General features: G+C 43.1%; 1 protein-coding gene across 3 annotated transcripts in view; it reads right to left on the bottom strand.

The window, feature by feature from the left end:
• The window catches only part of nectin1b (nectin cell adhesion molecule 1b), a 279,635-nt gene extending 273,740 nt beyond the window's left edge, over positions 1-5,895 (bottom strand). Inside the window, exon 1 of one of the 3 annotated variants that reach the window (XM_072695374.1) lies at positions 4,852-5,895. In XM_072695374.1, the coding sequence (XP_072551475.1) occupies positions 4,852-4,906 (55 nt within the window). In that variant the 5' untranslated portion in view covers positions 4,907-5,895. The remainder of the gene's footprint in view (positions 1-4,851) is intronic. The other 2 variants (XM_072695373.1, XM_072695372.1) reach the window with 2 other exon arrangements.
• Between the last annotated feature and the right edge of the window lie 16,613 nt (positions 5,896-22,508).

Below are 22,508 nucleotides of genomic sequence, written 5' to 3'. Positions count from 1 at the left end.
TATCTGATACTGCTCATCACAGCAACTTAAGGAGCGTTGCCAAAACTCACAAATTAAAAATGCCACTCAAACACTGCTGTTGTGGTCAATGGGATCATCAAAGCACAGTGGAAATGTAAAGGGACGTTCCTTTTCCCGTTCTCCGATTGAGCAACTTCAAAGGGCATCAAAACGCGATTGCCTTGGCTAGCAAACTAATCCTGGTCTCCAGCATGAGCCAAAGGATCATCTCCAGACAAATCAGACAAGACCTTCTGATCAAAGAAAGAGGCCCTCGACGCTGGCTCACGCAGGGCAGGGCCAGGGCCAGGGCGGTCAATTATCATCCCCGTCCATTCCGCAATTTAAGACCCAGCTAAAGAATCGTAACAAAGCTTTAAAAGGCGATGCGGTTATTAAGGATAATGAGCGGCATCCTTACTTTCCTACAGACTCCCAACAGTCAGAAGGCCGCTTTTCTTGTAATCAAGATGGCGTGGGTGCAAACAGAAGCAAAAAGATGTGAACTTAAGTGTAGGCAAACAGTCCTGAGGGATAAAAGGCTCTGAATGTTGGTAGATCCCACACTGATGCTAAGTGCCTGTGAGCTACTCGCTAAGTCAGTAATGGAAAAACACGGGCGAGAAACGTGCCAATCGCACCACACCGAAAAAGCTATGTTAATTCCAGCTAGTTCTCACTGTATTTATTGCATCAAGGCCTCCCAAGTTCTCCAATATTTCCTGTAACTGCTGAAGGCCTCTCTGAATCCATGAGTCCTTTCATGTCTAGTATAAACAGCCAAAGTGGTTTGCATCAAAATGTGTGGCCTAAAACCCATTTCTTTTGTGGATCCACTTTTCGGGCATTCTGCCATAGTGCCTTCACAGGATTAACCTGACCACTTCCAAAACACACACACACACACACACACACAGATAAACCTTGCATGGGTTTTTCACCTTGAAATGGCCCACTTCAGTGTAGAATTTAATAAGGGAAAAATACCTAAGATGGTGTTCAAGAAATTTCTAGAAGCGAGCAAGCTTTCTTTCAGTCTGAGAAAAAAGTAAACAGTGAGACGGAAACCTAGAAAAGGGGTGACTGATGTCCTGTGTTGATTTGCCAAATCTGGGAGGTAACAAGGAGTTTTCCGCATGCCGTCTGTTTGGCCTCTCATCAGAATAACCGTAAATCATGCAATCAACACCAAATGGTACAATTTATTTCATTACTGCCTGCTTCATCTATTGTGATTTGTCTGTGGAATGACTGCGAGCCAGGAATTTCTTCACAGCAAGGAAATGTATGTAATCAAGGGGTTCGAAAACTGGACATTTTGGAGAAGCACTGCTGTGAGGACTTGAGCGCTAGTTGGGTTGGGATATTAGATGATCACCATCCCACCTCATGATCCCCAACTCCCCAGCTCATCCCAACCAAAAGAACTGGATACTGGACAAAGTTCTTCCACTGCTCCACAGCTCAATGCTGGGGGCTTTATACCCCTCTATAGCCCACGCCTGGCAGCATTTGGCAGCATGGTGCCAATAGGTTCATGATGTTTATTGCAGTATCTCAGCATCACATTCACCTTCTGCTGTTTTTGAGTGCAATGAATGATGTTGCCAAATATCAGTTTGAAATATCAGTCAAAGCTGAACACCTATGTTCAGTAATTTATCATGCATCGCTACGGAGAACCTTAAAACACTGAAGAGTCAGACAATCCCTCAACATGAGAGCAGAATATGAGAGAACAGACAGTAATGACTTTGGGAAGTATGAGTTAATCGATTACTCTGGCCTGGCCCCAGACCATTTCAGATATTATTGATGGATAAGCACAACCAGGGGAATCCCCAGACCTAATTATAGCCAGGCATGTGCAAATTGTCCCGTTAAATGGGCCCGACCTTGGTGAGACTGGGTCGCGAACCTGCTCATGCAGAATGGGGCAATATCCATCTGTCTTGGCGCACCAGTAACAGGAAGGGATTCCAACACTGTTTCCCAATGAACTGTTCCTGGCAGTGAGTGACTGCTAGTAAAACAAGAAGCAGCATGTTCTCATAATTCATCAAGTTGCTTTAATCTTCAGCTTTGAAATACTGCTTACTCGGCTTAACAGCCAAACTGGGCAGCGAGATGTCTTTTGAAAATATAAAACGGCCGCTGTATTATCAGTCGTGACATGCATATGTGCAAGCTGGCTCTTCTTTTTTCCCCCCTTTTTTGAGCAATTCCTGCACTTCATGAGGAGAAGAAAAGGCCAGATGCTGCCAAAGACTGCCTCTCCAGCTGCTAATTGCAGGAGACATTTTTTTCCCCTTCTTTTTTTAACATATGCCGAACAAAGAGGGATGTGTTGAATGTGTGCTGCGTATATTGCTTGGATTGCAGACTGTCCTCAGCATACGAGGGTTGACAATGGGGAGTGACAATGAGTTTGTGTACTCAGAGATCAGCCGGCAAGGATCTCAGGGATATGCCCCTTTGTGCTAGCTCACAGCCTCACCCAGCTCTGCCTTTGTGGGGATTTGCATCTCTATGGCTTACAATCGCAAGTCATAGCTTGCAAACAAATTGCACATAATTTGAATGTCTTGGACTAATCTTGAATGAGGGAAGACAATGCTGGAATAAAACCCATTACATTCTTTAAAATGGAGCCAAGAACAGTTCTTTGTGAAGCCTTGGAATAGGACTTATCAGTTATGGTCCTGGAGGGCTGGTGTCCAGCACCGGGTGTGAGTCTCTGAGAAGAGAAATTACCTTGAACACTAGGGGGTTGAATTCCAAGGGGTGAAAATCTGAAGAACCTCACCCTAGAAGAACCACTTTGATTTGTCTTTGTCTTTGATTCTGTGGTTGTCAAACTGGCCCAGATTTATGCTCCAACCTAACTCACAACAGGATCGAGCGAATATGTGAACCATCTGTGGGTCCCCAATGACTGGTTTGAGAACCAATGCCATAAAGAACCTTGGACGGGCCTTTAAAGAACCAGAAAATGTAAATGATCTTTTTAAAGCTGCAAGAATATTCCATAAAACGCCAAATAAAAGGCTTATCCTAGAACCGTGCATCCAAATGAAGAGCCCTGAAATCTGAAATAAGCCCTGTGGGGAGCACCATAGGGATATATATGGGTATGGGTATTTATTAAGGCATTCTAATAAGGCCTCAGTTAAGTGCATATGTTTGGTTTTCAGATGTGAAGTTCCTTCTAGACTGGCTAATGGGAAGGTTTAGATTATGGCAATGGCCACAAGGTTGGAGACATTGCATTCCCCTGCTTATTGGTGATCAGTGTGAAGGGCATTAGATCTTGGGGCAGATAATGGAAGAAAATATACTGGCAGCTATTATTATAGTTGGGTGGGGCCACCCAGGTGGAGCCTATGCGTGGGAATCACTGCAAGTTTCACCTAGAACTAAACATCCAAGCCAAGAACTACTGAGGAACCTTTATTTGGTAGTGGACTGACCCTCCACTCCTAAGATTCTAAGTTCAAATACAAATATGTGATCTTCCCATGAAGGAGAACTTGGGCGAAACCTTCAATGAGGTTAAATGAGCGTTCCTCCACTGTCCCACGTTTGTTTGCCCATGACGGAATCCAGCAGCCAAGGTCAAAGAAAGGTGGGAAGAAAAAAATCAATGGAGGTGAAAAATGAACATACTCTAGTCCGTAAAAGGAGATGCTCTCGCCATCACGTACACATTCTCCCGCTTGACCCCGTGCAGCTGTCTTGGCTGGCTAGGCTCATTAGACTGTGCCGCTGGGGGCTGGTCCGCTCAGGCCCGGGGAGCGAGGCTTCACATCACTCTGTTTGTTTACAACATTAGAGGTCAGCAGGGCGGTATTGATTGGGAAATGCACTTTCGAACAGCAGTTTATTAAAAGACACCCAACAGAGGGCCCAAGGGGGCCTGGTGGTGCTGTTAAACTCCGAGGGAAGTAGCAGCAGGGTGGCAGTGGTCTAAAGGCAGGTGCACCTAGACTCTACTGCAGCTTTACTTGGTGATTTAGCAGTTTCACAAGAAGCTGGGTGTGCAGAACTACGTGGACAGCAGTGGGAACAAGCAGCAGTCAGGGCAAGCCTTACGTTCAGATATTACAACCCTCTTTGTGAACATCTGTAATGCGTCACTGAGGCACCGAGGATCTAATGGTTGGCAAAATAACTCAGATAACCCCCAAAATAAAGAGCTAGGCCTGAGCAAACAGCCCTGACCCAAAGTCTTCAATGTGAGGGCATGACCTCCTTGTCTGGAACTCTAGAAGTCAAGCATGCAGATGAAATTAATATCTCTAATATAATTCAGGTTGGAGTTATAAGACAGGGTGCTCTGGCTGATCCTGCCTACAGGCTGATCCTGCCTCTACCTCAACCTCACAGGGAAATGAGTCACATGGAGCAAAAACCAACCAACATCTCAGCAGCTTCTCCAGAAATATGCTTGCACTTCCTCAATGCATCATCTTGCCTTCACCTGAGCTTCCCAATCAACCATTAGGTGACCGGCCATCCCTCCCTCAAAACGGCCAGCGTCACATTTTAATCTAGCGCCACATCGCGGTCGCCACCTACCGGTTAAGAGCGGTACTACAGCATGGGCTCTCCACTTTCCAGCTCGGCTATTCTTCATTTCAATGAATTTCAATTTGCCCAAATATTTCCTTCAATAGGTCCACATCAGCAACAGCTCCAGCTCATTTCTTTCTTGCTTTCTATTTTTTTTTTTTTTGGGGGGGGGGGATTATGAGCAAAATTTCATTTGTGACAAATACATGTTTACCAGTTTCTCTACAACTGTTCGTACAGTGATAGATAGATGATCTATAGATGATAGATGAGACTTACTTGACGCGTTCATAACCAGCAGCAGGAGTATCCAAAAACTCGCCAGCATCGCCATGCTTCACGCCTTTACGCACCAAAATATCCGATCCGAGATCCCTGGACAATCTCCTGGACAATCAATTCAGACCGATTCGAGTCGGTGAGGCATACAAACTTCGGCACGATCAGCCAGCCCCCTCGGTCCAAATATCCACCCCCCTCAATCAGAACGGTCCGAGATCAATGCGGTATGTAGGGAGCACCGCTGAGCGAGCAGTTTGCGCTTCTTTCCCAAAACCACTCCGAATAGCGCAGCTGAGTTTCTGCCCTCTCGTCTTCTGGACGGCCAGGTAGAGAGGTGGCTTCACTCCGCCTCGACCAGACACATAAAGCCCTCCTCAGTGTGATCTGAATGAGGGACGGACGCACGTCGAGCTGGGCAGCTTCAGTCCAGAAGAAGTGGCGAGCCAGACGCTTGAAATGCAGACGGACGGCCGGGCTGGACAGCAGGGGGAGGAAAGGGAGCTGGGCTGCGTTCAGGTGGAGAGATCCTGTAGGTCTTTAGGAGTAGGCGATGAAGCCCAGGCGCTGCATCCAGTAGGCAGGCAGTCAGGCAGGCAGGCAGGCAGCGCAGTTCTGCCCCTCCTCCGAGTGGAACTGGCGGGAGGAGCTCACTGCTTAAACTTCCCCCCCACAAAACGCACACACACACCTACATACACACGCACAGGCACACACACACTCACACTCTTGATAACTCTAGCTGCTGCACAGTCTCTCCAGCTCTGAAACGCGCGCTGTACTTTGTTTCTGCCCAGTTGCGCAGTAGTTACGCAGTAGCCCCCCAAGTTGGGAATGTTGGGGGCTGGTTGGTTGGTTGGTTGGAAGGTTGAGTGGTGCTGGTTGGCTGAATGTGTCAGCGGTTTTACCATGCACGAGACCTAAATGGAGGTGTTTCACACACACACACACACACACACACACACACACACACTAAGGTGCAGAAGGATCCAGGATAAGACAAAGCTGTAGTGCTGCTATGGGAGAATATGGGAGAGAGAGATAGAGAGAGGCTGAGAGAGGCTGAGAGAGAGAGAGAGAGAGAGAGAGATCCGAATCTGATGACGCGAGATAAAGGAGGGGCTTTGGCTGTCATGCAGAGGCAGAGCGCGCCGGTAGGAGTACACTGATCCGCCATGGCGCGCGAGTTGGCTGAGGTGAGCTTAAAGACACACACGCGCGTGCGCGCGCGCACACGCACGAGCGCATGCATGTTAGCGGGTGAGTTCAGGGCTTCTGCAAGTTCGAGGCTTTAACGCACTTTGAGGTCCTCGCGCGACAGCGTGAGGGGGTCCGGTTCCTGGGGTCCGGTGGGGTGGGTTGGGGGTCCTCGCAGTTACCCTACAACGGTAGCGCAATACAGGGTGTACAGCACAGTGTTGGGGTATAGAGGGGCAGTTCTCACCAAACAGCAGTGACTCATGTCCACACATCATCATAATCATCATACAGATAACCAGCCATAACATTAGGACCACTGACAGGTGGCAGCTCCTGTCTGTCTACATATTAGGCAGCGAGTGAACCGTCAGTTCCTCCAGCAGGAAAAATAGACAAGGGTACGAATCTGAGACACCTTACTGTGATGTTCTAGATGATGACTGGGTCAGAACATCTCCAAAACCTCAGGCATCAGGTCTGTACCTACCAAAAGTGCTCCAAGTAAGTACAACCAGCGACAGGGTCATGGGCACCTAAGGCTCATTGATGCTCATTGGCGGTCCCACCCACCTCACAACTTACAGGACTTAAAGGATCTGCTGCTAACGTCCTGGACCCTGTTTACACCTGGTCACTTCATGCATGTTGAGTAGCAGGATTATTAAATTTGTATTTCTTGCTCCTAAGCTCCCCCTACAGTCAGGAAGTGTAATCAGCGCATCAGTGTCCTTAAAGGACAAACATTTCTGGACAAGCTGAAAGATCTAGAACCATCACTTGTGGCCTGAGGTGGTAGAGTAATAGTACAGGATTCTACACTAATGTGACTCGGGTTACGCAGCGTTTCTCAGTTCTCCATTGTTGCCCTGTATCACATTGAACAGTGCATGCCCAGGTTTCGGCCTTCGGTTTTACCAGTGAAGTCCTAGCCAATGGAAGAGGTTATTTAGCTGTGTCTAGCCAGATACAGCCTAAAACTTGAGCCCACTTGTGTTTATGCTTATAAGGTGAGGATGGAAAAATGGCGTATCCAGGAGATTGTGTGTTTTATTTGAACTGAAGTAAACCAGTGAAACAGCAGCTCGGACTAAACCTCAGCTCTTAATACCAGTTTAAGCTCATTTAAAGTTCAAAGTTTTATTAGTCAGGATTATATCTGAATAAGGCTGAGCCATTTGTAAACGCACCCGTTTAGTAAAAAGATACACATCCCATCACTCGAACCCCTTCAGGAGGTGGTCTGAGACACACTGAACCACATATGGTCCCATATGGCAATCGGATTTCAGACGCATTTGGCTACCCAGTGTAAATGCATGTGGCTAGAATCTGGGCCGGATACAATCCCAGTCACATAGTCACATGAAGTGAGCAGGTGTAAACAGAGCACCAGAGGATGCCTTGAGAGGTCTTGTGGGGTCCTTGCCTCAGATGGTCAGATCTGTTGTGGCGGCACGCGGAGCAGCTACTCAATATTAGACAGGTGGTCTTAATGTTATGGCTGATTGGTGATTATATGTATACATCAGTCCGATACTTTTATTGTAACCTTGGTAATTAAGCTAGGCTGTATAACACTGTCTTTCTATTACAGCATTTTGGCTCCAGTCCCGTAGGCTGTACCTGCACTGCATAGTTTTGCATATCTCCTACGCTGTAGTCTGCTACACCATGTCTGCTAATGATCAGCACTTTGTTGGACTGAATCAGGCATGTCAGACGTGTGCTGTAGATGGAGTTCGATACTGGGTGAGGTTAGGGAGCACTGCTGTAGCTCTCAGGGTGATGGCTCAAACAGATGGCTTGATTATTTTGGTTGGGGAGGTGAGTTTGGGGTAGTTTGCAAGACTCAGTGAAACATGATCTGACGGGTGAAAGCAAGAGGAGAAAGCAAAACACCTCCCTCTGCTGGTCACCCTTACAGTGGGTGAGGACCCAGTGAGCCTCCTTGAGGAGGTGTACTGTATGTGTACTGTAGTATTCAGACACTCCTTTTAATGAGGGAGCATCTAATTTACAGTGCACCCATTACTGACACAGGAATTTAATCACCATAGAACATCATTGGCAATAGAACAGAGCACTCTTGAGCAGCCATGCATGAGTCTAAAGTCACCATGCTCAACGCCATCCAGTAGATAGAGGGCTATAAAGCCCTGCAGCACTGGGAGCACTGGGCTGTGGAGCAGTGGAGCTGACTTCTCTACAGCGCTGGAGCCTCAGCCAATACCTCAGGGATTTGCTGAGTGGCATTTTTGATCTAGAACTAATCATCCATAAGCAGTATCTGACCTCACTACTAATGGTCTCATAGCCAAATGCCATCAAATTCTCACAGCAATGTTCCAGAATCCAGAAAGCAAGGCCTTCAGAGGCTGTTACTGCAGCAAAGCGAAAGCAAGCTTCCTATAATTACCCTGGATTTCAAATGCAACTCTGGAGGAGCAGGTGTCTACAAACTATTGGACATCTTGTGTTCCCCATTTGATTACACTTTAAGCTTGACCTTGGTGTTTTAAGGCTTAAAAGAGGGGCTGATTTCAGTGGATTTTAATGAAATCAAACAGGCTGAAGCTCAACAGTTAAACAAATACAGGCCTTCAGGTTTGTACTGAAGCTGAAGCTAATCCTAACCGTGTGCAGTCCAACTTTAAGCCATTTAAGACATTTACATTTACGGCATGATGCTCTTACCTAGAGCGACTTATAAGGTTACTCGCATTACAGGGGTGGGCCAATGTAGTGTTAGGAGTCTTGCCCAAGGACTCTTATTAGTGTAGCACAAAGACTGATTACCAGACCAGGAATCGAACCCCAACCTCACTGGTAGGTGATGTTGTTTTGTTGCACCACACCAACCAGCAAAAAGATATTTGCAATTTCAGATGCTCAAGACCAAGTCTCTCTCTCTCTCTCTCTCTCTCTCTCTATATATATATATATATATATATATATATATATATATATATATATTCATAGGGTCTCTTGTTTTACATTATATATTTTTATTATTTATTTATTTATTAAACTAACCTGAGAGGTAGAGAGAGATAACAGCAAATATATAAAAATACAAATAGCAAAAAAAAAAAAAATGAAATTAAATCATGGTCAATATAATTTATTATAAATTATAAAGAAATGATTTAATGTCAGTTAAAACCAATTTACTAAAGTAATGTCAATTAAATAAAAATATATAATGTAAAACAAGAGACCCCATAAATATTCACCCTCTTTAAAGTGACTGACCTAATTCAACAGAGGACCAGGCAACTAGTGCTTACAGCCTCACAGTTAGTGAAATGGAGATGCAGTGTAGTAGCTGGAAGCTCCAGTGACTGGTTAATCAGTATTCCTGGCTACAGAAATACACCATGAAGAATAAAGAATGCTCCACACAGCTGAGGGAAAAGGTTACTAAGGGGTATAAGTCAGGGGCTCCGAGAGGCTTAGCGCTCTAATGCACTACCACTGTGGCCCAGGGGTCATGAGTTTGAATCCCAAGCCATGCCGCTTTGACATCAGTGGCTGGTGGCTGTGCTCTCTCCAAGTGCGTAGATGGGGCTGGCTGGCTTCACACGTATCTGAGGAGGCATGCGTTAAGTCCTTACCCTCCAGTCAGGAGCATTAGCTAGTGCTAAAGGGGAGCTACACATGGGTCATACCATAACTCCACACATAGAGAATTGGTATTTCTTGCTCCTGAGCTCCCCCTACAGTCAGGAAGTGTAATCAGCGCTTTGAGCCACTCTTAAAGGACACACATTTCTGGACAAGCTGAAAGATCTAGAACCATCACTTGTGGCCTGAGGTGGTAGAGTAATAGTACAGGATTCTACACTAATGTGACTCGGGTGACGCAGCGTTTCTCAGTTCTCCATTGTTGCCCTGAATCACATTGAATGAACAGTGCATGCCCAGGTTTCGGCCTTCGGTTTTACCAGTGAAGTCCTAGCCAATGGAAGAGGTTATTTAGCTGTGTCTAGCCAGATACCACTGAACGAAAAATAGCCAGATTGGTCAATTTTCAATTTGTTACCAACTAAAACTTGAGCCCACTTGTGTTTATGCTTACAAGGTGAGGATGGAAAATTGTGTGTCCAGGAGATTGTGTGTTTTATTTGAACTGAAGTAAACCAGGGAAACAGCAGCTCGGACTAAACCTCAGCTCTTAATACCAGTTTAAGTTCATTTAAAGTTTAAGTTCAAAGTTTTATTAGTCACATACATAGTTATACTGTTGAAGTGGCTCTCTTCAGTCACTTCGCGTGTTCATTGGAGAAAATCAGTCGGAGTCAAAGTTCTTCCCAAAATGCCCAGTTTTATTTACCAGCAGAAAAGCTCTTCTGGAGATGTCCAGTCACAGCGCAGTGTGAGATGAGATCCGAAGTATGCAAATAACACCATACATTATATAGCAGAGGACCGCCTTGGCCGCATTCAGCGCCCCCTCAATTCCATACTTTGTTAGGAGTTGTGTGTCTCTCTTGTGCTCTTGTTCCAGAAGCATGTTGTTATTTTTCTACATGTATGCACAACTGTCTATGTATGTGTGGCATGTATCTGCCTGCAGCCAAGGCACTTGTGCTTGCCCTCTTTTGCTTGCCCACAACTGCAAACCCAGTTCCTGTATCTGACTGCGGTTTGTCAACGTGATCTATAAGCTTATATCTCTCGTTAGCTTAAAGTCACTCATATCTTAATGCTTAATGCTTAACATTCCCATTTCAACAATACACAGTTCAACTAGCAGTGAATTGGTTTGTTAAGTGACCAATAAAACTCACATAAAACAACAGGATGGAAGTAGAATATATAAAATAAGTAATATGTTATATATTTTATTTAGAACTTTGTCAAATGAAATAACCTAGTAAATATAATTAAAGTACAAAAAGTATATATATAGTAGTGTGTGTGTATATATTTATATATATACTATATATATATATATATATATATATAGAGAGAGAGAGAGAGAGAGATAATAGCAATAGAATACAAATAGAATACAAATAGCTATATATATATATATATATATATATATATATATATATATATAATGCTAAATTACAAAAAGTACAAAATACAAAAGAAATATCATATAATATAATGCAGGGATGACTTGACAAGTGTAACGCATGGAAAATGGATGTGCGACATAATGTTGTGCAACTGAGCAGCAGGTAGTAAAAAGCAAGTAAACTTTAAACTACATTCATCCAAACACATGATTACTGTACATTGTCCATCACTCTCTATTTAGCGATAGCCTTTAGACTCTGGCTTTGGCTTTGGAGAAGGCTGTCGGTTTATTTGGCAGTAAAATAGTCATGTATTGGGCTGAAGCACTTGCTGAAAAAGAATGAAAAGTGTATAAAATGTAGTTGACAGTGGCCTGGACAGTGTCCCCGAAGCGGGAGTTGATTCAGGAGTACAATTCCTTTTAATTCAAAATGAAACAAACAGCAAAGCAGTGTGATTGGTGCTGCTGGGACAGCATTCTGGATCTCCTGAAGCGAAATCCTGCAGGCTCCGGCTGATCTGCCCCCATACCCGAGGAGCAGGGAGATGTTACAAACAACTGGGAAATCTGAAGCTGTGAAGTTTGTGTCCATTTGCAGTAGCTCCTTTCTCCACCCACACTCTCACACTCACCCTTCCTCCCCCCAGCGCTGACCTCCACACAATCGAGTCATCAGCATGATGCCCGGGAGTCACCTGAGGGACAGCTCGCAGCACTTTGCTGTGTGGAGAGCCACTAGAAGACACACGGCAGACACACAGAGTTATATAAGATGAAACCCAAAAGGAAAGGGAAGAAGGAGACAGTCCTGAAGCTTGCCCGAGGCAGGATACCTCATCTCTTCAAGCAGTCATTTCTTGCTTACACACACTCACACACTGGCCTACGCAAATGCACGGAGATATGCAGATAGATTCACTCTCTGAAATGTGTGATATATAAAGTTGTGTTGACATATTAAACATAATCATTTATGCATGACATAATTAACATTCATATTCATCCTATATGATCTATATATCTGTCTTTTATGCATTGCTCACACTGCAGGGCAAATCAGACCAGAAGTGACCAGGAGCCATAGTACAGAACAAACCCGTAGCTGACCGCATCAGATTCAGACCCCTGACTCTGGTCTACAAAGCCAAGACTGGACCAGCCAGCCCCTCCGTATTTGATGGTGATCGTCAAAAGCCGATCTGCACCAAGAGCCCTTCCAGCTTCAAGTACGGCTCGGCTCGACCCGCCATCCTTTAAGATCCGCGGAAGACGAGCGTCCAGACTTTTTACTGTCCTGCACCGAAGTGGTGGAACGAACTTCCCCTGGGTGTCCGAACAGCAGAGTCCAACGCTCACTGTCTTCAAACCCAGACTGAAGACCCTCCTCTTCTGAGAGGACTTGGGTAAAGAGTAGAGTATTATGGTCTCCATATTGACTTGTGTTTAGTAGAGTCTAAGATTAGAGGAGCTCTGAATTTTAGTCTATTTAAACTAGCTGAGGTTCTTCTTCATTAAACAGTGAAGCTCTTTTGTAAGAAAGCCTATTCCAAAAATACAGCACATAATTATTTATTTTATATATCTATAAAATGATTATTTAATTATTTATATATGTAATATGCAATTTGAGATACTAACTAATCATGGAGAGATAATAAGTTGTTATTTTGAGATGCCCAATCATCATGGATAGATGATTAATCATTATTTGAGATACTAGTCATTATTTTGAGGTATTAGTCAATATTTTGAGATACTAGTCAATATTTTGAGATACTGTCTCCTTATTTTAAGATACTATCTCATTATTTTAATATACTATCTCATTATTTTAATATACTATCTCATCATTTTCAGATTCTCAATCTGAGATTTGACTAACTCATACTAACTCATCATGGAGAGATAATAAAGTTGTTATTTTGAGATACTATCTAATTATTTTGAGATGCTCAATCATTATTTTGAGATGCTCAATCATCATTTTTAGATGCTCAATGAAATTTGATGACTCTCATCATGGAGAGATACTAAGTCGTTATTTTGAGATATTCAGTCATCATTTTCAGATTCTCAATTATTATTTTAAGATGCTAGTCATTATTTTGAGATACTATCTTATTATTTTGAGATGTTTTTATTTACTTTTAGATACAGGCATTCACAGCAAATTTGCCAGTGTAAAATTAAAGTGTAAACTTATAGTGTTAAATTAACGCTGTGAATGTTTAACTTTATTGAGATTGAGAAGCTCAATCATTATTATTAGATGCTAAGTCATTATGTAGAAATTCTAAGTCATTATTTTAAGATGTTCAGTCATTATTTTGAGATACTTAAAAAAGAACAGTGTGAGAGTGTGTCCCACTGGTATCCCATCCTGTCATCATCCTTGGTTTCATGTTCTTATTTCCAAGTCTGAAGTGCCCACTTTCCTTTCTCTGCACACTAATGATCTAAACAAAACAATTTTTGTTGCTTATTCTGATGTCAAGATTCGCAGTGTTCACATGAACCTGACTATCTGGACAGAATTAAAAATTCAAAATCAAAATTTCTGATCAGATTTGAAACCACTACTGTCGTCAATTACAAATGAGACCTAAATCCAGTGCCAGATCGGCCCCAATTGTCGGACGCCTGCCGAGGGGTTTCCCCTGATATAGTAGCAGCAGCAGATATGCCAAGATGGATTAGAAACACTATAGGAAGAAATGCATCATCATTGATTTAAATATCTGAAAGCACTCTGTCTTTTTATTTGCCGTTAACTCAAAGGAGAACTGTGGGGGAACCTGAGATGGCCCCATGCCCACTATGTAATACTCCTTCCAGCTGCTGAATATAGGACCTCTACATCCCAAATGAAACACTGTCCGCATCATTTAGACCTACATGTGTTTCAGACATAGTGTAAACTACCTTCTGTTGAAGTCAGACTTTCATAAATGAAGGAGTTCAACAAGATCTCATTAAAATTCACACCTACAGCACTAAAGTGCACCCCGACAAATACATTCATACACAAATGACAATTCACAAGGGGCTCCCATCCACTGGAGGCGCTGTTTTGCCAAATATAAACCACCCAGACGGTCATGTTCTTGAAGAAAGACTAAGGATACAGTGCTGCACATTCTTTGGCACATGTAACTAGCTCAGAGAACATAGGTCTGGTGTCCTGGACCGGGATTAAGATCAGTCCTGGACTGATGCCCAAAATATCTTGTAGTCCAAGAGCAGACTTAATCCCTGTCTGGGTAACAGAACCATAAAAACCTCAATCTCTTAGACTGTCTGAGTACCAGGAGTATTTGGTGGAACTTGCCAAGAAGAGCATTAATCATAAAGGTTGTGATGACAGACTATGTGCTTTAATATGATATTTTTAATTTTTTTAAGTAAATAATAGGGTAGAACAAAGAAACCACTGGTTTAACGTGATTACTAAAGGCCGATTACTAATAGCAGGGGAATTAAGGGGAGTGTGTGATGATGTAACATTACTTGCGTAGAGGAAGTAGATGTGATTTGGGTACCGGGGTCCCAAATAAAGTGAAACCTCATGTGGCGTTTTGCCATCCCACCACCGAAAAATCAGTCCTGCTTAAATCGGATAAGCCAGAAATTTATTTCTGAACAACCTTTGCTTCATCCACACACACAAGCCCCTCCCACCTTGCGAGGATTAACGCTAATGACCCTGCGATTGAGACTGCCTCAAGTTGTGATTGATTTAAAGATTTAATGGCTGGCAGGAGTAAATTAATATACTCTCTCCAAACCCTACAGCGGGAGGACTCGGCAAAAAAAAAAAAAAAAAAAAAAAAAAAAAAAAAGAAGAAGAAGAAAAATGCAGAAGAAAATGAAGTGTGTTGAGACAGGTGCTTCAAGGTCTCCACTGAGAGTTACACTTTTGTTGTCTGCTAGATTGGCGTGGACACGTATTGATTGCAGATGCCGTCAAAGGAGTAACCACGCTCACTTTTGAAGTGTGTGATAAGCATTTGAGACCGCAATGCTCTGCGCTTGAAGTGGATATCAGCATTGATTGGACTTTACCATTTGATCAATACATAATCTAAAGGATTTATAGCTGACCTTGATTCAGCTTCAGGATGTAAACATAAGAAGAGGCTTCATGTGAACTACAGTACCAGTCAAAAGTTTGGACACACCTGGCTAAATGTGTGCTGATCACCATCTTAAAAACCCACTATCCACTGTAGGTAGGATGTCGTGGCTGGGAGTCTGGTATGAAAAATATGGTCACTCCAGCATTTGGATCCAGTGTTCTTGTAAGACGATGATTCAGTACATTGAAAACATGCTCCTGCTTGCTTCTGAGGGTTAAAACACAAGCTAAGGAGCGTGTGGCTTCGGTTACATCTGTATTACAGCAGACTCTATGGATTAATGTAATAGTTTGTGTACTAACTTAATCTCTCAGCTCCGTGCTTGCATATATTCCATTGCTTTCCACCTGGGAGTTCTACTGTGCATTATAATGAAGTGCTCAATCTCTGGTGTGTGTATGTGTGTGCTTCTCTGAACAAGTGTATAGAACTATGTAGAAACATCCAAACTGTGAGAGGCCTGGAGACAACGCTCTCGTGGGACAATGTGTCAGACACAAAGCGCAAAGCCACGCAACTCAATAGCACATGCGCCGAGGTCCTGATAACAGCCAGCATCCAGTGATGCTGTTTATTCCTCGTGCGGGTCTTGCTTTATTGCCTTGCTGACAGAATAATCAAATCCTCCATTATGAGAGGCTTGCAGCCATCTCGGTAAGTACCCTGGTGAGCCACCAGTTTCGCGCTCTCCCTCCGCCTGTTTGCGCTTTAAGACGGAAAACGCTCGTGCGTGGAAATGACTTGTTCGTTCCTCTGCACATGCACGATTACTTCAATTTCCCGCCTTTGTCAATTAGGACTGCAGTGTGATTTGTAAACAGTGTTGCTTTTTCAAAACCTATTTAGTTTGTTGTTGCTGAATTGCTGTGTTTCTGCCCATCAGACCTCACATGATGATGTGAAAGGCTCAGCTTTTCTCTTCGCTGGAAGCCCAGATAAGTTCACCTGGTTTAACGGACGGGATTAGTTCTACATGGGGTGGGATGAGTACTGTGATTTTCTACACGACGTCTGTATGAGAAAATGTATGACCAATTTGATTTACCCACTGCCATCAATGACTTGCCTAAAGCTGCCAGCAGCATCGCGCCTCTGAGGAGTCCTATGGCTCGTCTTCTGGATTTGCCACAGACCTGAGCTCCTCCATACCTATATATAGAGATGAAATTGAAGTGAACAGGAGTTACTTGAATTGCACCAGTGCCAAATAAATATGGACTAGCAAGTAAATTACAAGCAAAGTTCATAAATCAGTGTAGTGAGCATAATTTCATTTTAAGTAGGGTCCAGTTATGGGTTGGAAAGCCAGCTAGGAAGCATTAGGGACATCAAGCAGTGGTGGTGGGAGTGATGGCTATGGCAGCCTGGAAAATCTGGGTTATTCTGAGTGAATTTCACTTGTAGCCTACTGTTCTACAAAGGTAGCTTATGAGGGTAAAAACAAAGGTTTGGAACTATAATTTAATTTATTTTACATAACAACACTATTGCCTTAATATAATGTTCAGGACAGGTACATTTTTTAAAGATGCAGGTTAATTTAGTTAAAGAGGTCACTCGGGTTCCTCTTTTTTCCACTTTTTGAAGATTTTATCAGATTAACCATTGCTCTGCTCTGCCACCATGTAAGAATTAATTCTTTGTGACTTTGCTGGAGTCACTCTGATACTGCTTAGCATTCTCTGCTCTCTGAAATCCATTCAGAACTAACTGTGTCTCTTTACCTTCTCAGACTGACTGCTGGGGTCCCCGCCACCTGCATCAGACCAGCTGCCACCTACCTGTCCGACCAGCAGGCCATCTGTACTGAGCTCCCTCATTGTACTGCATGTTGGTCAGTTCAGTCAGTGCTGTCAAACAAAGCCTTTTTATGTGGGAACAGAGAAGCTACCAACTGTAGCCCATCATGATCACTTACAGGAGGTTACGAAGGCCTTGCTTTTAACATAAGTCAATATGGAGGCCATAATACTCTACTCTACACCCAAGTACTCTCAGAAGAGGAGGGTCTTCAGTCTGGGTTTGAGGACAGCGAGCGTTGGACTCTGCTGTTCGGACACCCAGGAGAAGTTCTTTCCACCACTTTGGTGCAGGACTGGACGGTCGTTTCCGTTCCATTTTGAGGGATGGCGGGTCGAACCAAACTGTACTTGAAGCTGGAAGGGCTCTAAAGATCAACTTTTGACTATTTCCAAAATAAAAGACATTTGGGAACTTTTCATATGGTTTAATCATTAGGATATGTATTTATTTTAAGACCCTATATGTATAATTCTGACTGTCCCAAATGTGGAGTTTTGTCATAACTTAATTTTGGGAGAAAGACCATGCCCCGAACTCCTCCTCCCTGTCCATATTTTCCCCTCGCTTCTCAGTTGAACTCTGTATTGAACAAATGTTGCACCCACCTCTCACCCGTCTCCTCCCTTTCTTTCCTCAATCAGCACTCCAGCAGGGGGGTCCAGGCTCTACTTGCAGTCCACCCTCCCGGTCCATCTCAGAATGTGCTCTGCTCTAGCAAAAATTCTCCTATTCTTCTTTTTGATTAAGAACAGTTGCCATGGTAAACACTGCCATGGCGATAAAACCCTCCAAAATATCTGTAATCAAGTTTATTTGTTAATCAGTATTCGGTAAAGGCTTAAGGGTGCAAGGCTAGTCAAATTTTGTAAGATTGCAATTGGCAAGTTAAAAATCTGGGCCTAGACCCCCCCAGGCCCACCTATTTCTACATCATCATACAGTAGTACGTGTGCATGAGTATCCGCTCCGAAGCGGCATTCTAAAGTCGGCCTTACTCGCGATTTAGCCGTCAAACGTAACTCTGCACCATCTGCCAGCATGAGGACTCACCACCTGCAAGGCATTTACCTCCTGTCCCTCATACCACCTCACCAGGAGCGTGTAAGTGCTGCAGCCCAGTGCTGCTCTCCCTGGCTAGGCCTCGGCAGGGGGACCGTCACTGTCAGGTCATCTCTCTGTCAGACACCTGCGATTAGAGGAGAGACGAGCGCACGTGTCACTGTCAGATCAGCCCTGGCAGCCAATGCATCAGCGGCTGTGCGCACACACCTGTCACCACCTCCACAACATCCACTGCACCTTCACTCCCCACTCTGGTACCTCGCAGCAATGCTCCTCAGTCCTGGGCCTGGACTCCCTCTTCCCTGCACAGTTCAGGAGGGGCTGTGAGTCAGTTGTGGTGGGGCAGGAAAAACAGTTCTGATGGCTTCGGCTGTTCAACTGTTGTAGGAGATTTTCAAGAGAGAGTACTGATAGCATTGTTCCAACCCAAAGTTCTGAAAGTGGTCATTTATCACTGGATGGCGTTAAAGGGGCCAGCCACTGTCGTTGCTCTCAGTGCTAATTTTCTTTACTGTAGTGGAGTAGAGACACCCTGAGCAAAAATAGTCATCAAGTCATCCAAAACTATGTTGATGCAATACACCATTTGAAAGTTTGGAAGTTTGGAGCAAGATAATGGCTAGCATCTGGGCTCAGAAAGGTTGAAGCGGCAATGCTAACAGGCAATGCAGCCGGGCTCAGCAGGATTGGAGCCACGATGCTCCACACAAGATATGGCTCGTCACAGAGGATTCAAGGATTCAAGGAGACTTTATCATATCATGTGATACATGAGGTGGAACGAAAATTGAGATCTCAAGGTCCCAGTTACAGCCAAAGAGCAATTATTAAATAAATAAAATAATAATTATAATACAAATATAGATTCTAAGAGTGGTAGACATAAATAGGAAAAGTTGAAAAGCAGAGAAATTAAAAAACATAGCAGCAATCTAATCACAATATGAGATGGAGTAGCATAATAAAGTGTCCAAGTGTGGGTTAGGTGTCTCAGTGTCCTCAAAAGTGTCTGGAATGAAGCGTGACCCCCCGTGCCATTGTTTCAGCACACGACACCACTGTAAAAAAAAAAAAAAAAAACTTAATAGTTAACTCTGTTACTTACACAGGACAAATGACTCCCTAATGTTTTTTTTTACATTTCCACCTGAAGCTTTACTATGTAAACAAGTCATTCACATTTTCCATTCTAGAGAAACTTACTGAGTCAGAATTGTTCACAGCAGTGGGGATAGGAAGCAGATGTGAGAAGAACTCAGCGCTTTTAAAAGTTTCACAAAATAGTTAGAAGTGTGCTGTCTGATTCCGGAAACTTTTTTTTTTGCTCATGTTGAGAGAAGAGTTTAACCTAAAACATGTTTTTAAATCTGTTCATGGCTGAGGGGTACATGCAGAGTGTTACTACCCAATGGAAACAGTGGCTTTTCCATTATTTTTCCATAATTATCATTACATATAACCATAGAAGAAGCATATAGGTTCACTGTTGGTTTTCAGTAGTAAATGAAATGGTTATGTTTGTGCAACTTCTGTTTCCTGCCTAACGAACAGAGACTGTTATGGGGTGTTCAGCAGTGTCTTTAAAAGGTTCCTGGAAAGTTAGACCAGAAATGCTCCAGGAACATTCTGAAAACATGTAATAGTTCGCATCGCAACATTATTTGAATGTTTCTTACACAACATTGCGAAAATATTACATTACACAACATTATGGGAATATCTGAAGTAACTTTTCCCAAAACATTTTCCAAATTTAAGAATTTATTTAAAAAATAGAATTAAATCTTTTCAGAATTTACACTGATCAATAAAACTGTTGAAATGATGAACTTTCATTACCACCAAATTAAAAAAAATGTGAGAATCAATGAATGAACATAAAAAATGAAAAACCAGAAGTTGTTACATTCAGAAAGTTTAGGTCATATTCTACTTAAAAAGACGGCTAGCTGGCCTTTATCTACCAAGGAAATAGAAATCTGTGTTGGTAGGTTTATAGATTTGTGATGCACTGAAATGCAAATTCTTGGCCAAAAACTCATTGGGCATTATTTCTGTATCTGTTTTTAAATATTTGCTATTTTATTTATTCTTTTGAATAAACATACTAGACAAAGCCCCAAGGTAATAAAGAAAGTACACTAAATTCTGCCTTCTGTGGGTTAAAACTAAATAACACTAAATTAAAACAATTTCATAATTATAGGTTATACATGTTAAATACAGTCATTTAAATACATTAAATGACTACTGTACTAACCTAACATAAAATGAGCTTGCTTAATTGCTTTATTTCAGATCCATTTTGATCTCATCGTCCAAATATTTATGGACTTGACTGTACATTAAAATATTGGCTACGTTATGTTCCTGAATGTTTTTAAGTATGTATACAGCATGAAGTTATTTATTTACATTTACATTTACAGCATTTAGCAGACGCTCTTATCCAGAGCGACTTACAAAAGAGCTTCACTGTTTACTGAAGAAGAACCTCAGCTAGTTTAAATAGACTAAAATTCAGATCCTCTAATCTTAGACTCTACTAAACACAAGTCAATATGGAGACCATAATACTCTACTCTTCACCCAAGTCCTCTCAGAAGAGGAGGGTCTTCAGTCTGGGTTTGAGGACAGTGAGTGTTGGACTCTGCTGTTCGGACACCCAGGGGAAGTTCGTTCCACCACTTCGGTGCAGGACAGAAAAAAGTCTGGACGCTCGTCTTCCGTGGATCTTAAAGGATGGCGGGTCGAGTCGAGCCGTACTTGAAGCTGGAAGGGCTCTTGGTGCAGTTCAGCTTTAGACCATCGCCATCAAGTACAGAGGGGCTGGCTGGTCCAGTCTTTGCTTTGTAGGCCAGAGTCAGGGGGTTGAATCTGATGCGGGCAGCAGCTACAGCAGTGTTGTATTCTCTCCATTTACATTAATGATGTTTGTTCAGAGCTCAGTAAAACTGCTTAGTTGTACAATTGAAAAGTATCCCAGCCACTCCAAAGATGCCCTTGAGCAAGAGGCAGCGCTGATCCCCAGATACAAAGATGCACAATTTACAACAGCTAGGTCTAAAAAATAAATACCTGATTTTACCTGATACCTGCTTACAACCTCCTCAGTGCCAGGACCGTCTGTGTTTCATGTGTTTCGAAGGATGGTGGGTCAAGCCTTGAAGCTTGAAGGGCCCTAGATACAGATACAGGGAGCCAGTAAAGGATATTCAGTAATGGAGTGACATCTCTGGAGATTAAAGACGAGTCAGTCGTGTTGTTGCATTCTGGATCAAGTTGCAAGGGCCTGATAGGTCCACACAAGGAGACAGCTGGCGTAGTTTGCAGAAGACTTCAGATGATGGAATGAACAAGCACCTCAGTGGCCTCCTTTCAAGGAGAAATCTGCAAGGCCAAGTCAGATTTGTAACATGAGCTGAGAATGATAACTGCTCATCCACAACTACACTGTTTGGACAAAAGTGTTGGGACACTTCTTCTAAAATCAAGGGTATTAAAATAGTTTATTCAGCTTTTGTTGGAGTAACTATCTCTACTGTCCAGGAAAGAAGACTTTCTACTAGATTTTAGAGGAGCATTGCTCTAAGGATTTGATTGCATTCAGCGGCAAGAGCATTAGTGAGGTCAGGATGTTGGATGATGATCACCACCTCATCTCATCATCCCCAACTCATCCCAACAGAAGTACTGGATGGAGCTCCACCACCATCATTCCAGAGAACACAGTACTTCCACTGCTCCACAGCTCAATGCTGGGGGGCTTTATACCCCTCTACTAGCTCACGCCTGGCATTAGGCAGCATGGAGCCATAGGGTCATGATGTTGATCTGCTCTAGAGAGTCCTGTTCTATTGGCAGTACCTCTCAACATGGTCTAGAGTGTGTATGTGTGCATTTGCACATCTGTGTCAGCAATGGAGGGAACTTAAAGTAGAGGAATGCATTCATTGGAAGGGGTGTCCACAAACATTCTGACATATAGTTAATGCCAAGAAGTTGGTGGGGTCTAATGTCAGGTCCATTCGGTTGACTTTTCTCTGTTTGTCAAACAGCAGCTTTTATCACGGCTCTAATTTTCATTAGCATTCCAATCAAGTTTTAAGATTTTGACACTTTTTGGACATTGACTTAATTAACATTTCATGACAAATGGGAAGAAATAGAGCAAAATTACTTGGTTCATTCATTCATGTAACTTGGAGACAGACTGGTGTTATGTTAACTGGGATGTAACTGGTAAATGATACTAGTAGATCAACAGTCCAACACAGTTGGCCTACCTTTAGTATTGGCTTCCAATTATGGTTCTCCCGAGAGTTTTTGCATTTGTACTACAACAGAACAGTGGCTCCTTTGGTTTTGCGATATAATGTTAAACCCCTATTCCCCTGTAGCCCACAGATCTTCCTCTGTGGAGAGCA

The sequence above is a fragment of the Salminus brasiliensis genome, chromosome 13, assembly GCF_030463535.1.
Source record: "Salminus brasiliensis chromosome 13, fSalBra1.hap2, whole genome shotgun sequence".
NCBI lineage: Eukaryota > Metazoa > Chordata > Actinopteri > Characiformes > Bryconidae > Salminus > Salminus brasiliensis.
The sequence above is the reverse complement of the archived record's forward strand: the minus strand, read 5'-3'. Positions and strand labels throughout refer to the sequence as shown.